This window comes from Alosa sapidissima, chromosome 9 (genome assembly GCF_018492685.1).
Source record: "Alosa sapidissima isolate fAloSap1 chromosome 9, fAloSap1.pri, whole genome shotgun sequence".
NCBI classification, from domain to species: Eukaryota; Metazoa; Chordata; class Actinopteri; order Clupeiformes; family Clupeidae; genus Alosa; species Alosa sapidissima.
This window is the reverse complement of record NC_055965.1, coordinates 28,809,301-28,823,546: the sequence shown is the minus strand read 5'-3', so window position 1 is coordinate 28,823,546 and position 14,246 is coordinate 28,809,301. Positions and strand designations below refer to the sequence as shown.

Here is a 14,246-nt window from a genome sequence, read left to right as displayed (position 1 = left end):
AAGTAGTTTCTGTCTTTTTATAGAATGTTAGATGGAATTTCAGAACTACACACTCCTTTATGTATTTCAAAACGTATTTCATTAAGTGCATCTAAGCAATGGAGCAAAACTGTAAATTCCAATTTGATTCTTGAATTTCACTTGCATTTCAATTAAGGTTGCAAACAGGAAGCAGAATTGTAATTTTGCACAACGCTGCTGTGATGGTGAATTTGAGACCACAAATGAATGAAGACCCAGTCAGGCAATGGTAGCATGATATAAGTGACATCAGTCGTTGTCTATAGCTGATCGAAATTACATAAGCCTAAAGCTTTGATTTAAAGCAAGATGCATCATCATTTAAGATTTGTAATGATGTGACTAAGTCTTTGGGAGCAAAAGTGCCATGTTGCTCTGTCTGCCACTTGTTGTCTAGCTGTGTGGTATTCTGATAAGTCGTTAAATTCAGGACCATTAGCCTATCGCTCGTTTCAATTTGGGACCTTGCAGTTGGAATTGTCGGTTGTTTATTCAAAGTCTCAAGTCAAAAGTAGCCTGGGCTAATCAAATAGTCCGTTTTTTTCATGTTTACGTCATTTTGAATAGAATCTGCATACCCGTGATGGTTGGCATGTTGCTGTTTGAGAGGGGGAGTGGCTACAGTACAGCGGAGAAAGCCAACATGTTCTTTTACTGATATATTTAACAAGATCTTTTGCATTACTTATCCAAACAATGTCAATGGTTCTAGGCACTAGGCACTGCTGATAAGGACATGAAATGTGTATGAATATAAATATGTTAAGCCATTAATTCTAATACTCTGATCTGCTTTAAACAACATTAATCTGCATTGTCCTTAGATGAAAGTCACTTGAATTTCCCCTGGGGATCAATAAAGTATCTATCTATCTATCTATCTATCTATCTACTTTGTTTTTAAGCAGCGGTAACATAACCTCCAATCGCCCGGGTTCAGTTCCCGGCATTTTGAGTTTGTGTGGCCTTAAATAAAAGCATCTGCTAAGTATCAGTCAACTTTAACTTTATCAGCCAACTTTGTTTTTGAAGGCTTACAGATTGCAATCTGAAGGACTCTTGTGAGATTATAGCCTCCGTCTTGCAGTCAGCATCATCCCACCTGAGAGAGCTGCACCTGGATGGTAGCACCATGCCAGACTCAGGAATGAAGGCCGTCTTTTGCTCTCTAACAAATCCAAGCTGTATGCTGGAGAGACTAAGGTACACAAGGAGCCCCCTGTAGTCTTTTACAATATGTGCTACAAATGTTGCAATAGACCAGGAGGGGCATCGTTTCTATAGATTCTAATCACCTCAACCATCAATTCACACAACATAAGACTTCATGTGGCACCTAATTGGCTCGTTTGGGAAAATATATACACAGGTGAGCGCATGGCGGAAGCCCTATTTAAATATGGCAGCAGCCCACTGCAAAACTAACTGAACATAACCCTCCAAATTCCTGACCCGCTGAAGATCGTATCTATAGAATCTATAGATTTTAGCCAGTGCATTTCTGTTTGCAACAGCATGTGTATTCTTGCAGCATGTGTAACTTGGAATACAAGTTATTGTCTTAAAGGTTGTATCATCGATTTCAGGCCCAAAAAAGGCCCAAACATAAATGATCACATTCATCTAATCTTTCCTAACGATCCGTTAGCTCCCTGCCCCATAAGCAGGTTGTCAAAAAAAACGTGTCTCTGTAGGCAGCCTAGGCGCCGAGATCTGTACACAAAAACAATTGCTACCAACAAGTGTTGGCAACCACTCAAAAGCCAAAATAAAGTGTTCCAACCAATAACTGACGAGATGCATGTTTAGGAGAGTTTCAATTGCACAAGAGGGAGGGGGAGGGAGTAGCGAGCTAGCTCTCTGTTTTTTTTTTTGAACATCAACAGAAGTGACGTTACCCCGCAATCGCTGATACAACCTTTAACAATGTTAACAATACTTTTGTGATATGATGCAATATGTCTTGATCTATCAAGATGCATCATGGTACGTTTGGTATTGTGGAGATATGTTTTGATAAAGTGCCTGGTATGTTGTATGTTTTTGACATTTTGAGTCTGTCGTTGAAGTTTTGGTATTGCTACTTTTAGACCTAAGGCTGACAGCTCACCTTGACATAAGGAATTCCCTTTTTTCCCCATGTGCTGTGTTGAATTTGACAATACAGCATAATACACTAGTCTGATGTCAAATGATTGATTCATATACATGTGATATTGAACATCCTGCAGCCTTGTTTACTGTGCGCGTACTGACAACGACATGTTTGAACTCCTGGGCTCCTCCCTTGTGTCATTGAGACAAGACTCCCGGCTGGTGGATCTGGATCTGAGTTGCTGCCACAAGGACAACATAACGGTTTTAACAGCAGGACTGAAGAATCCTCACTGTAAAGTCAAGAGATTGAGGTGAGGTTACTCAGAACTATTTTGTATATTCAAATTATATATATATATATATATATATACACACACACACACATTGTATATATATACAAAATATATAGTGCCACTCCAATACTTCCTCTGTTCTTTCTTCCTCTGTTCTATTGTTACTATTATTAACATCATACTTGTATATCCATGTAAATGCCTTGTCTATTTGTTCCTGTGGCATTTAGAGAACATAAATTTATATATATATATTTTGAAAACATTCAAAAATGAAAAAAAAAACAGAATGTGAAGAAACAGCTGTTTTGTGGTGATGTCAAACCAACTATCCCACACTCGTGCAATACCACACTGTATCATGTGCCGCTGAATTGGGCATGCAGTTAGTGTAGGAATGTTCTGTGGCTGCACTCAACACAACTCGAATCCAACAGACTTCCCCATGGTAGGGATGGGCATATTGATAAAAAAAAGTACATAAGCTGCTTTTAGTAAAAAAAGAAAAATACTGCAATACAGGCCCTATATTTAATCAGTACCACATTTTGCGGTTTCACACCTTACTACCACATGGGTCATTTTTAGGAATGATCCATAGTTTTAGCAACCTACTGTAGGATCTATTTATGAATGACAACTTATCTCTCAACACTACCACTAAAGTGTAATGCTGTTTTGAGGGGTTTCAGTGGTTAAAGTTAGTGGTTAATTTTGACGTGATTTGATGCCTCTTCTGCATATATTTTGTCACTAGCAACCTAGCCTATATTGTCCTTTGTCAAATGCAGTTGCATTATCAGACCTGACCAAAACCGTTCAGTAATTACTTATGCAAAAATGGAAAGTGCGTAATGTTGCAATCTCTCTTCAGCACAAATGAAACAGCATGAGAGAACATGAACCATATGCTTTCTCCTGTATTTTATTTGGCGAATTTGACAACAGTCAGCTTACATTTCAAATCATAGCCTACTTCTTTCTCTTTATCGCCATGGCAGTACGTATTTAGAATAAATAATAACGTTCGTGAACCTTTTTGTTTTGTTGCCAGCATAAATACAAGCTTACCATAGGCCTATCCGCAAAACACAAGGGATGAATTGAACGATGACGAAGTCGGACATATAGGCATAGCTCATATTGAAAAAAAGTTATAGAATTTGGAACTCTAGCTTTTCCCCACCGCAGTCTTTTAATGCCATCTAATCATAACGTTAGCGTGCGCAGTCTGCACCATACTCAAGCCCAAATCACACCAAAGATTCGCAACGAGATGAGCTGCAACATTCTATTAAGCAGCAACTTGATGCAACATTCTAAAACCTTGCAAATGTGACTAGACATGGTGAATGCTTGCGACGTGCAGCATCTAATTCACACCCAATAAGACGTTCTAAATGGAACGCGATCATAATTAAGACAAGAAGATCTCCAGTAGATGTAAAACTACGACACGCATTGACAGTGAGATGCCGCCGCTGTTTGTAAGATCAAAATAAGACGTTCTAAATGGAACGCGATGTAATTAAGCTGTTCAGTTCTTTTCCATGCGTCTTGGAGAGGTATGTGTGCTGACTGGGAACTCCTTTCTGCAACGGGCTTTAAACAGACGATTTGACGGGTTTTAATACAACCCTGAACTAAAAAACAGACCAGGCGTCTATTGGAGACCGGCCTTTAACCCAACCCTGTAGCAACGCCAGGCGTGTAAAAGAGACAGGCGTCCATTTGGGACTCGGCTATTATTTGAAGTTTTACGGTAATGGTATATTTATTAATGGTATTACATATGTCAATCATATTACATATCCGGAGCAATTTGGTGTTAATTGCCTTGCTCAAGGGCACAACAGTGAAAGCCAGCAATTGAAACCACAACTTTCAGGTTACTGCATGCTAGCCCAGCTGCTTAACAACTACACTACCACCGCACCCGATATACACACTGGGTGTGTTGGGATCAGGTTGCCTGGAATTCAAGTGTACCAACAATGACAATCATTAATTGCAGCAAACATATTGCATATTTGTGATTTGCTAAGAGTGATGTTCCTCCTGCAGCCTGAGAAAGTGCCACCTTTCTTCGAGTCACTGTGAGGATTTGGCCTCCATTCTCTGCTCCTCATCCTCCAGCCTGAAGGAGCTGGACCTGAGAGACAACAACCTGCAGCACTCTGGAGAGGAGCTGCTCTACTCTGGACTACAGAGCTCACAGTGCACACTGGAGATACTGAGGTACACACACACACACACACACACACACACACACACACACACACACACACACACACACACACACACACACACACACACACACATTGTATATATATACAAAATATATAGTGCCACTCCAATACTTCCTCTGTTCTTTCTTCCTCTGTTCTATTGTTACTATTATTAACATCATACTTGTATATCCATGTAAATGCCTTGTCTATTTGTTCCTGTGGCATTTAGAGAACATAAATTTATCTTTGCAGACTGTCAGCCTCCAACCTCACCGAGGCATCCTGGAGGTGTTTGACGTCAGTCTTCCACAGGGAACTGGACCTGAGTGAGAGCAGGCTGCTGAAGTCAGAGCTGGAGCAGCTGTCGGCAGCACTGAGGAGCCCAGACTGCAGAGTGAACACACTCAGGTGTGGCCGTGCGTTATGGCACATAAACAACACTAAACGATAATTCAATTTTAATCATTAATGCGTAGAGGCGTTTATCTGAAATGATGTTCACAAAGGATCAACTTGTTCTCTCTAACAGTTCTACCAACCTGACATGGTGTACTGGACACCTTGTGTTTTGTACGTCTCTTCCGGTTCAGTTTTTGCTGCGGCTGTGGTTAACGGTTGTAGCAAATAAAAAATTTAGTCAGAATAATGTGTAACAATATTTACAACAAAGGTAGGCCTAATAGTTTCCTGACTGCTCCTCTTTATTGTCAGTTTGTAAAGTTTAGGCGAAGTAGGAAGTAATGTTAAGAATCTAATCAATGTGATTGAAGTCATTGGTCCAGCCCAGAGCTAGTGAGTGGAGCGTAGCGCGAGCGAGCGAGGAGCTGAGCGGATGGAATTTTTTTGGAGCGCGGAGTGCTTTTTAATTTAGAGGCTGGAGCAGCCGCTCTCTTCTGCTCCAATTTCGCTTTGATATTGCTCAAACCACGAGTCTTAAGGCATGTACAAATCCATCCAGAATTCATGTCTTCCTAATAAAACCAAGACTGTTAAATTTCAAAGACTGGCCATTGTAAGTTTGTTGATGGGGATGGAGTTTGTTAAATATTTTAGAAAGGAAACTGATAATCATACAAATGTAGGCATACTATTCCAACAAATGAACTAGATACTAACAATGTAGAGCAAGAACAACAATGTGGTGACACTGTTTAAGTGAGTAAACATTCATTTTGGAATCTAAGAAGACACATTTTGCAGAAACATTAGAGTGTGCTACCGAGAGCAAAGGAAAAAATGTAAGCAATTTAAATATGCTTCATATCAAGTAAAAGGCCAAAGTAAAACTTGGATGCAATTAATCACACTGATCCCATTAGTTTTAGGCTTACTGTATGATATGTGTATTGATGTTGCCAAGCTTGTACGTTGTTGCACTATCGGTGTTGCACTATCTATGAGTGACATTGCCGTTGCTCTTAGTACTTTGGGATTTAAGTTTTCTGTTTAATTTGGAAAATTCGGCTTGTAGGATATTTCTCCCTCTTTTAAATTGGAGCGAGTGTGGAGCAATTTCCCTGGAGCGGGAGGATTTGGAAGTGGAGAGGGGGGTGGGCAGCCGTGGCCCACTGGTTAGCACTCTGGACTTGTAACCGGAGGGTTGCCGGTTCAAGCCCCGACCAGTGGGTCACAGCTGAAGTGCCTTTGAGCAAGGCACCTAACCCCTCACAGCTCCCCGAGTGCCGCTGTTGTTGCAGGCAGCTCACTGCGCCGGGATTAGTGTGTGCTTCACCTCACTGTGTGCTGTGTTTCACTAATTCACGGATAGGGTTAAATGCAGAGACCAAATTTCCCTCACGGGATCAAAAGTGTATATATACTATACTATATGAATTGAGCGGAGCGACCTGGCGCGAGTGAAGCGGCCGAGTGAACAGCCACCTGAGCAAGGAGCGGGATATTCACACCGCTCAGGTTCGCTCACTAGCTCTGGTCCAGCTTCACAAAAATTAACGCCTGTCACTGTGCTAGTGTTGGAAACGTTTCCCAATCACAAAGTGAATGATTAGGACATTCCCACGTGATTATCTTCTTCCTTGTCTCATGTATTTCCAGGCTGAAGCAGTGCTTTCTGAAGGATGAACACTGTAAGGTTTTGGCTTCAGTCCTCAGTTCTGATGGGTCCCACCTGAAGGAGCTGGACCTGAGTGACAACGACCTGCAGGACTCAGGAGTGGAGTTGCTCTCCTCTGGACTGCAGAGCCCACAGTGCACACTGGAGATACTGAGGTAGGTAGACAGACAGACAGACAGACAGACAGACAGACAGACAGAAATAACAACAACAACATCTCTCCTGCAGGTTGTCTTTCTGTGGCGTGACTGAGAAAGGCTGTGAGTTTCTGGCTTCTGCTCTGAGTGCAAACCCCTCCTACCTAAGAGAGCTGGACCTGAGTTACAATCACCCAGGAGACACTGGAGTCAAGCTACTCTCTGAGAAAAATGACTCCAAACTGGATACACTCATGTAAGTGTGTGTGTGTGTGTGTGTGTGTTTAATAGTCCTTCCAGGCTGACAGGATATGGCATTGGTCATCCCATTTTACTTGGACTACACTGAAACAGACCCTGATTAGTGGCAACCTGGCAATTCGGAGCAGATGGCTACTGACACAGCCATGCAGAACAGTGAAACACTGCAAAATCATAATATTCTCTCTCTAAACTGTTGCCTTTTGAGATATCTTACTGGGGAGCGAGGCGGCAAGTGTGGTTCGAAGATATTTTAGAATTACAGAGTAACAGTCATTTTTGAAAACAGCATCAATGCTCACTTCATGCTCCCTACTACCCACAATCCTTGGCGGCAACATCTGAAACAGCTGTGAAAAGTAAACAGAAATGGCAGATGACCTCGATAATGGCTGCTGAATCTGTTGAAATGGGATGTGTGTGATATGATTCTGCTTAGATTTTCAGATTTGAAGTGAGAAATAAATGCTATAGTATCTGATTTTGTTTTAACCATTGATAGAATCTGGTCTGATATGTGCTGTCTGTCAAATTAATTTCTACTGTTAGCCCGCTAGCTTCCATAAGCTAGTTTATTTCAACGTTAGGCACCTTCTAACGTCATACCGTAGTGTTACCAAATATTCTAGAGTTCTACGGTCATTCTTAGAAGATGTATTCAATCCAAAGTCATGTATAGTGAGACGGCTCTCTATTTAGGGAGGGAGGCAGGAGGCAGCAGGCAGCTGTCTTCCGCTTTGACAAGCCATAGTCACACATGGATATACACAGGGACTGGGGACAGTACAGGAACAGAATGAAATAAGTCATCTCATATGTGGAAAAACACATAACGGACACATCAGGACATAAGTCACTGACTGTACAGTATGAATATAAAAATCATAAGTTTCCATTTCAAATATCTCAGTGTGTGTGTGTGTGTGTCCCTCTGTGAATATGTGTATATTTATCCCTGTCTGTACCAGCTATTTTTCCTTTTAGTCTGTAATGTCTTTTTAGTATGCTACTCAGTAATGCTTTTTAGTTTACTACTCAGTAATGCATTTTCTTAGTATACTCGGTAATGTCTTTTCCTATTGTACTACTCCGTAATGTCTTATATTTCTACTTCATGTCCTATAGTGTTGATCATGATGCAGTGTGTTGGCTGAAGTCAGGGCTGAAGAAATGTAAGCACTGAGACACAGGCACGCAAACATTGAGTGTGTGTGTGTTATTAATTACCATCAGTAATATTGCTAAAGTATATTTAGTAGATTACAACATTACATTGCCTTACTCGTATGATTACTACTCATACCTGTGTGTGCGTGTTTGTGTGCGTGTGTGTGTGTGTGTGTGTGTGTGTGTGTGTGTGTGTGTGTGTGTGTGTGCTTGTGTGTGTGTTTCTCCTAGACGCCTGTGAACTTACTCTGGACCCTGACACAGCACACCATGAGATTTCTCTCTCTGAGAATCAGCAGAAGCTGATAGTTTCTGAACAGAAGTACCCCGACCACCCCGACAGGTTTAGGAGCTGTGAACAAGTGCTGTCTGTAGAAAAGCTGACTGGACGCTGCTACTGGGAGGCAGAGTGGAACGGCTTATCGGTCTACATCGGAGCAGCATACAGGAAACAAGGAATAAAGGAGAGAGACTGTCGTCTGGGACTCAACGACACATCCTGGGGCCTACTGTGTCAAGATGTGGCTACAACTGTCAGGTTAGGCAAGCAGAACTACACTGCCAGCCATGACCGTAAGGCCTTCCCCAAAGTATCAACTACGTTTAACTGCAACAGAGTAGGAGTGTTTCTGGACAGGAAGGCCGGCACTCTGTCCTTCTACAGCGTCTCTTCTGACACACTCACCCACCTGCACACGTTCCAGCATAAATTCACTGAGGACCTCTATGCAGGGTTTGGCTTTGTTTTTTCTCTGACAACATTTATGGATCCCAGTTCAGTTACCATTTCTCTCTGTCAGGTTTAAGAGGTGTTTAACACACACTGCCGCCATCTACAGGCAGTATCAAAAACAACAGGCAACAAACTAAAATAGGTAGTTCCACGATCATTATCCACATGTATGGCTATGTGTGGTACATGGATTTTGAGATACACACATACACTTTTTTTTTTTTTTTTCAGCTGATGCGAAATGATGATTTTTACGTTATCAGAGTTTTTTTTCCAGACAAAACATACAGAAATCTCTCGTCTCAGGGGGACATGAGGGAGGGAAGCATGGTCAGGCATAAAAAAAAAAAGTTTTGGTTCCTGTTGGTTGTCAGTTGAGGCCATGGGTCGGTAGGGATTTTTTTATTTATTTATTTTCCCCAGTGGCAGTAAGGGATAGGTAGAAAATCAGTCCCTCCAGGATTTCACAATGTTTTTTGAGACTGTTACGACCTAAAATGCCTGGATGGAAGTTGCGGTGTTTTTAGCTGTTTCTTGTGGAGAAATTGCGGGAGGAAGTGAAAATTGCAAAAATAGATTTTTTTTTTTTTTTTTTTTTTTTTAAATTTAGGGCAATTAAGGTTAGTAAGACCAAAATCACACTGATAATCTTGATGCTTATTAAAAAAGGATAATCAAAGGTAAACAGTAAGGATTACAGAAAATCAAAGTAGGCCTACTTTATTTGTGAAAATGCTTTGACTGAGGTAATTCACAAAGCAGTATATCCTTTCGTAGAACTGTCACCTAAAGAGATGGCATCATGTCATATGTTTCAATACATTCATATATTTTGTAATTCATATTAAGTTCATATCTTTTTAATAAGTCATAGTCTGTGGCCTGCATAATTACTAATAGCCAAGTAAGTATCTAGTAATTTCATATTGATTTAAACTATTTGACTAAACTTCTGTTTAATGTCATTACATTGGTGGTGTACAATTGACTGCCTGCCCCTTTAAGGACGTGAGGGTAGCCTAATTACATTTCTGAGTGAAGGCTTGCATCTCACTGTGTTCGGCTACGAGTGTAAATCACTTTTTGCATAGTGCATTACATTATGTGGATGCAATTGGGAATGTCTTCTATGTCATTAGTTAAAATAAATGTTAAAAAAACAACTTGAATGAAATCATTCTTGGATCATAGAAGAGGTAAATGTCTTGCAATTGTATTCATTTCTATGATTTTGGTAGCACTACTCAAACTAACCCCACAAGCTAGCAAACATAAGCTAAAATGACATATCCAGGTAAACCAGGGCTCTACACCAACATTTTTTTCCAGGAGCACTTGTGCGCCCAAGTTAAAAAATTTAGGAGCACAGACAAACATTTGGGCACACAGTCAGTTTTGTACTTAACTTAAACATAACATGTTATGTTTAAGTAACATTACACTGCAGCTAACACTTAAACATGCCAGTGCACCAGTTGCGAATATTAAAGGAACCGTATGTAAGAAAAATATTTCAATTAATCATAAAATGGCCCTGATATGTCACTAGACATTAAGAAATCATGTTCATTTCAAATACTTATATCACTGACAACAGTAGTCCGGCCAGGATATTGTCATTTAAAAAGTGAATTTGCAGCCCTCAACTGATGTTGATGTTGTGTTTTGTCATGTCATGTTGTGTTTTGGCCTGATGCACCACCCTCCTAGCCTGGGTGTTCCCATGCTGCCTTGCGCGCGATTTGATTCACGCTGCTAAGGCAGCCTGGAGACCATGGAGCAAATTTTCGCCTGAGATAGGGAACCAATCACAGAACAGGTGGGAAAGCAAGACGATGATGAGCTATGCACAGACACATTTGATAGACATCCGTGGCACCCAATAAACGGATCTGGGCTTTTTTTTTTTCAAATACGAGAAAATGAACGTTTGGTTCCCAGACCACGTCTCATTGAGAAGTGGTGGCGCTAGCCAGGCTACCACCCTCCACCTATCTACTAATCACGAAGTCAGTAGTGTTTCGCCATCAGGGTTGGCAACCTCGAGTCAGGGGGGAGGGGGAGGGGATACACTGCTCTTCAGTATTTTGAAAGTGATTGCAGTACCAGCTTTGGCCACAATCTTGCATATGGTTCCTTTAAGAATGACTGACAACATTTAGGCTACAGGAAATAGGATTTTAAAGATCAGTGTCTACTTTATTTTCAGTCTGTTCTATTTTCCTACATTTTGTTAATGTAAAATAGTATAATACATTGCCATATTTGCATTTAGCCTGTATATCAAGTATCCTGCCAAATGTAGGCTAATTTATTTATTTGTGAATCCGTCTGTAGCTAATCCAAATATGCCCATGGTGACCTATCTGACTGCATACTGCCTAATACTACTACTAAACAGTCCATTTTCTCTTCCACAAAACCCAACATAGGCTAAATATATATTTTTTATACTTTTACTTTTTATTTGAAATATCTGCATTGATGGGGCAGTAGGCAAACGTTAGGCCTACTTTCGTTTTGCACTTCAGCTTGTATTCGGTGTAAACAAACAAGCATGCGTGGAAGCCTGGAGTTGTCAGTAGCGTTCTACCTTTGAATAAAATGGGAGTAGGCTATTACGGGAAGCTGCTTTTGTGCCTGTTCGCTACAGCTATATTTTGCATATTGCAGCCAATACTTCAACTGGGCTAAAAGGCATGTTAGGTTACTTTTCCTTCTCTCACTGCATTCTCAGAATCTCATCCTGTTCCTCCGATATCCGATGAATTCGGTTGATAGAAGAACTAATTTCTTCAATCTTTGCATCTTGGCTGGCTAGTCTAACTTTCCACTTTTTCTGCGTGCTCTTGGATTTGATGGAAGCGACCATAGACATAATATACATAGACGCCGCATCGACCGCTGCTCCCTACTAGCGCTGACGAGATTTGGAGCCGCCATCTTGGACCGGTCATCCACTCCACTCAGTGTAATCTGTTTGGCCGGTGCAATGAGCTGTCAGCACACTTAATTAATCATATCTCACTGAATACCGAACAGATTTTCACGCGTTTTTTTTTTCTGCAAAGGTCATACATGTAGCTATGATACAGGCCACATTGTTCGAAAATACAAAATACAACCAATAGTACGGTAATGTTAAATCTTACTTGTGAAAAGTAAATCCCCCCGAGTATGGTCCGCCGATTTGAGCAGGAACATGCTGCACAGTGCTGTCATCTTGTGTTTTCTGCTGCAACGCAATGAGGAGTATGACAGGTCCAAGATGGCGGCCGCATTTCTTGTTTCCAGCAGCCAATGCGGCGTCTATGTATATTATGTCTATGGAAGCGACTACTAGCGAGTCACAACGCGAAACTGCTAACGTTGATGGGAGGTGTAGTTTTTATGCTGCATTCGCAACGTGATTCTATGGTTTGCACCAGTAATGTTTCTTGATGTTGCGGTCTATTTTGTAGACAAACATTGACATGGTTAGAAGTCATTCGCACCAGTGCGCCTAAATATTTTTTTGCACTCGCACGCCATCATTTTTACTCGCATGTGCGAGTGAAATGGGCGCACTATAGAGCCCTGTAAACGTTTGCCAATGGGTTGCATAGCCTACTCAAATGTCAGTAAACCAAGTAGGCCTTAATTAACTTACTTTCATAGCCTAGGTAGGTTAGCAACACCAGGTTGAGAGATGCAAGTAAGCAGATCATTAACGTTAGCCTTCTAACGTTAGCCTTCTAGGAACGAACACGTTAGGGCAGTCTTTGGTGTCATGCAGAAGTAAGTGTGCCATCTGGCTCAATATTCTGCGCGAGGGACTGTTGTGGTAGGTGAAATTTCACGGTGAAACTACGATGATTGGTCAAATTTGCGAAAAAGTTGCGGTGTTTGGACAAAATTGCGAGTGCCTTGGTAAGTGACGAAAACAATCGTCTTCGTGAACAGCATAGGCTACTTTGTAAAAGAAGAGAATACGCTCATCCCTATACATAACACAAGGGGTAATTCATGTAATTATAGTTCGCCTTTTATTTGTGGATTTATTTAATGTATTTAGTGTTATTTCTTCCCCAAGCTCATAAAATAAATTTGGGTCGCACATAAATTGACAGGGTCGGTCGGAAACCGGAACCCAATATTTTTTTTTTTTTTTTTTATGCCTCATTTGAAAATACTACCAGGTTTCTACTGATACAAAGCTTAATGCTAATCAGTGAAGTATCCCTTTCAAATATAATTCTGTATAGAGCTCTATTTTGGCATTGTGAGTACTGATATTTCCCGTCATCTTCTTTATATATCCTAGTACTAGACGTCTGATGTCTAGCTGGGTCTTCTTTCTATCTGTCTTCTTTCTTTCTATCTTCTATAGTTATGAGTAAATAGGTTATGGTTACCATTTATGTTATAAACCTAATATTGAGTTCCTGGTTCATTTATCTGTATTAAATATTTACCTTTTGATCATTTGTAAATGTATATCTGTTCTTGTGTGGGTGTTGATCTTGTTATTAATCTCTGTTAATCTAAGTTTGTTTTGGTTACCTTGGCTACATGGGAGTGCATTCAGATTGACTAAGAGTTAACCAGAGTTTAGTCTTCGCAAACACACACATGCATGCACACACACACATACATACATGTGCACACACGCATTTATGGCTGGGTTTGTTTGTGCCAGTCACTATAACCGTTCCTTTTGGGCACCATACAAAGGATTACCTCACAGGAGCTCCAGGCAATCAGGCCCTTTTGGTTGCACAGCCTAAATCTTCGCCGACAGGGCCAAGGAACACACACACACACACACACACACACACACACACACACTCTCACTCTCACTCTCTCTCTCTCTCACTCACTCACTCACTCACTCACTCACAAACACACTCTCTCACAAACACACTCTCACACACACACAAACACACTCTCACTCACACACACACTCACTCTCTCTCTGAGTTTCCTGGCTGCTGTGTCTTGGCAGGCTCCCATTCTAGGTCAGATTCATCTCATCAATGTCCAAATAAAAAAAGTCAGTCAGGGATTCTACAGGACAATCCATGCACAAACATTTTCCCCAACCCACATACTTAATTTCCTATTAAATCTGTGCATTTTACAATGTTTCTTTAACTTATTTAGGAGTTAAATCCAAATCACAAGCGGGGGGATTGCCAGACATGGATAAACATGGCACTGGGGTACGAATAGCATTCACTTCTAATTGCAGCA

At 41.0% G+C, this 14,246-nt stretch overlaps 3 protein-coding genes across 12 annotated transcripts in view; 2 read left to right on the top strand and 1 right to left on the bottom strand.

The window, feature by feature from the left end:
* LOC121719384 (NACHT, LRR and PYD domains-containing protein 3-like) overlaps positions 1-14,246 on the bottom strand; it is a 289,755-nt gene that overhangs the window by 13,077 nt on the left and 262,432 nt on the right. The gene's annotated exons all lie outside the window — the stretch shown is intronic.
* The window catches only part of LOC121719397 (NACHT, LRR and PYD domains-containing protein 12-like), a 220,791-nt gene that overhangs the window by 38,435 nt on the left and 168,110 nt on the right, over positions 1-14,246 (top strand). Inside the window, exons 5-12 of one of the 6 annotated variants that reach the window (XM_042104967.1) lie at positions 1,054-1,224; positions 2,253-2,429; positions 4,476-4,649; positions 4,895-5,050; positions 6,698-6,871; positions 6,945-7,109; positions 8,240-8,286; positions 8,513-9,584. In XM_042104967.1, coding sequence (XP_041960901.1) covers positions 1,054-1,224; positions 2,253-2,429; positions 4,476-4,649; positions 4,895-5,050; positions 6,698-6,871; positions 6,945-7,109; positions 8,240-8,286; positions 8,513-9,087 — 1,639 coding nt within the window. In that variant the 3' untranslated portion in view covers positions 9,088-9,584. Of the gene's footprint in view, positions 1-1,053; positions 1,225-2,252; positions 2,430-4,475; positions 4,650-4,894; positions 5,051-6,697; positions 6,872-6,944; positions 7,110-8,239; positions 8,287-8,512; positions 9,585-9,882; positions 9,888-13,692; positions 13,704-14,246 lie in introns of those variants that run through there. The other 5 variants (XM_042104979.1, XM_042104981.1, XM_042104977.1 and 2 more) reach the window with 5 other exon arrangements.
* The window catches only part of LOC121719407 (NACHT, LRR and PYD domains-containing protein 3-like), an 851,137-nt gene that overhangs the window by 800,023 nt on the left and 36,868 nt on the right, over positions 1-14,246 (top strand). The gene's annotated exons all lie outside the window — the stretch shown is intronic.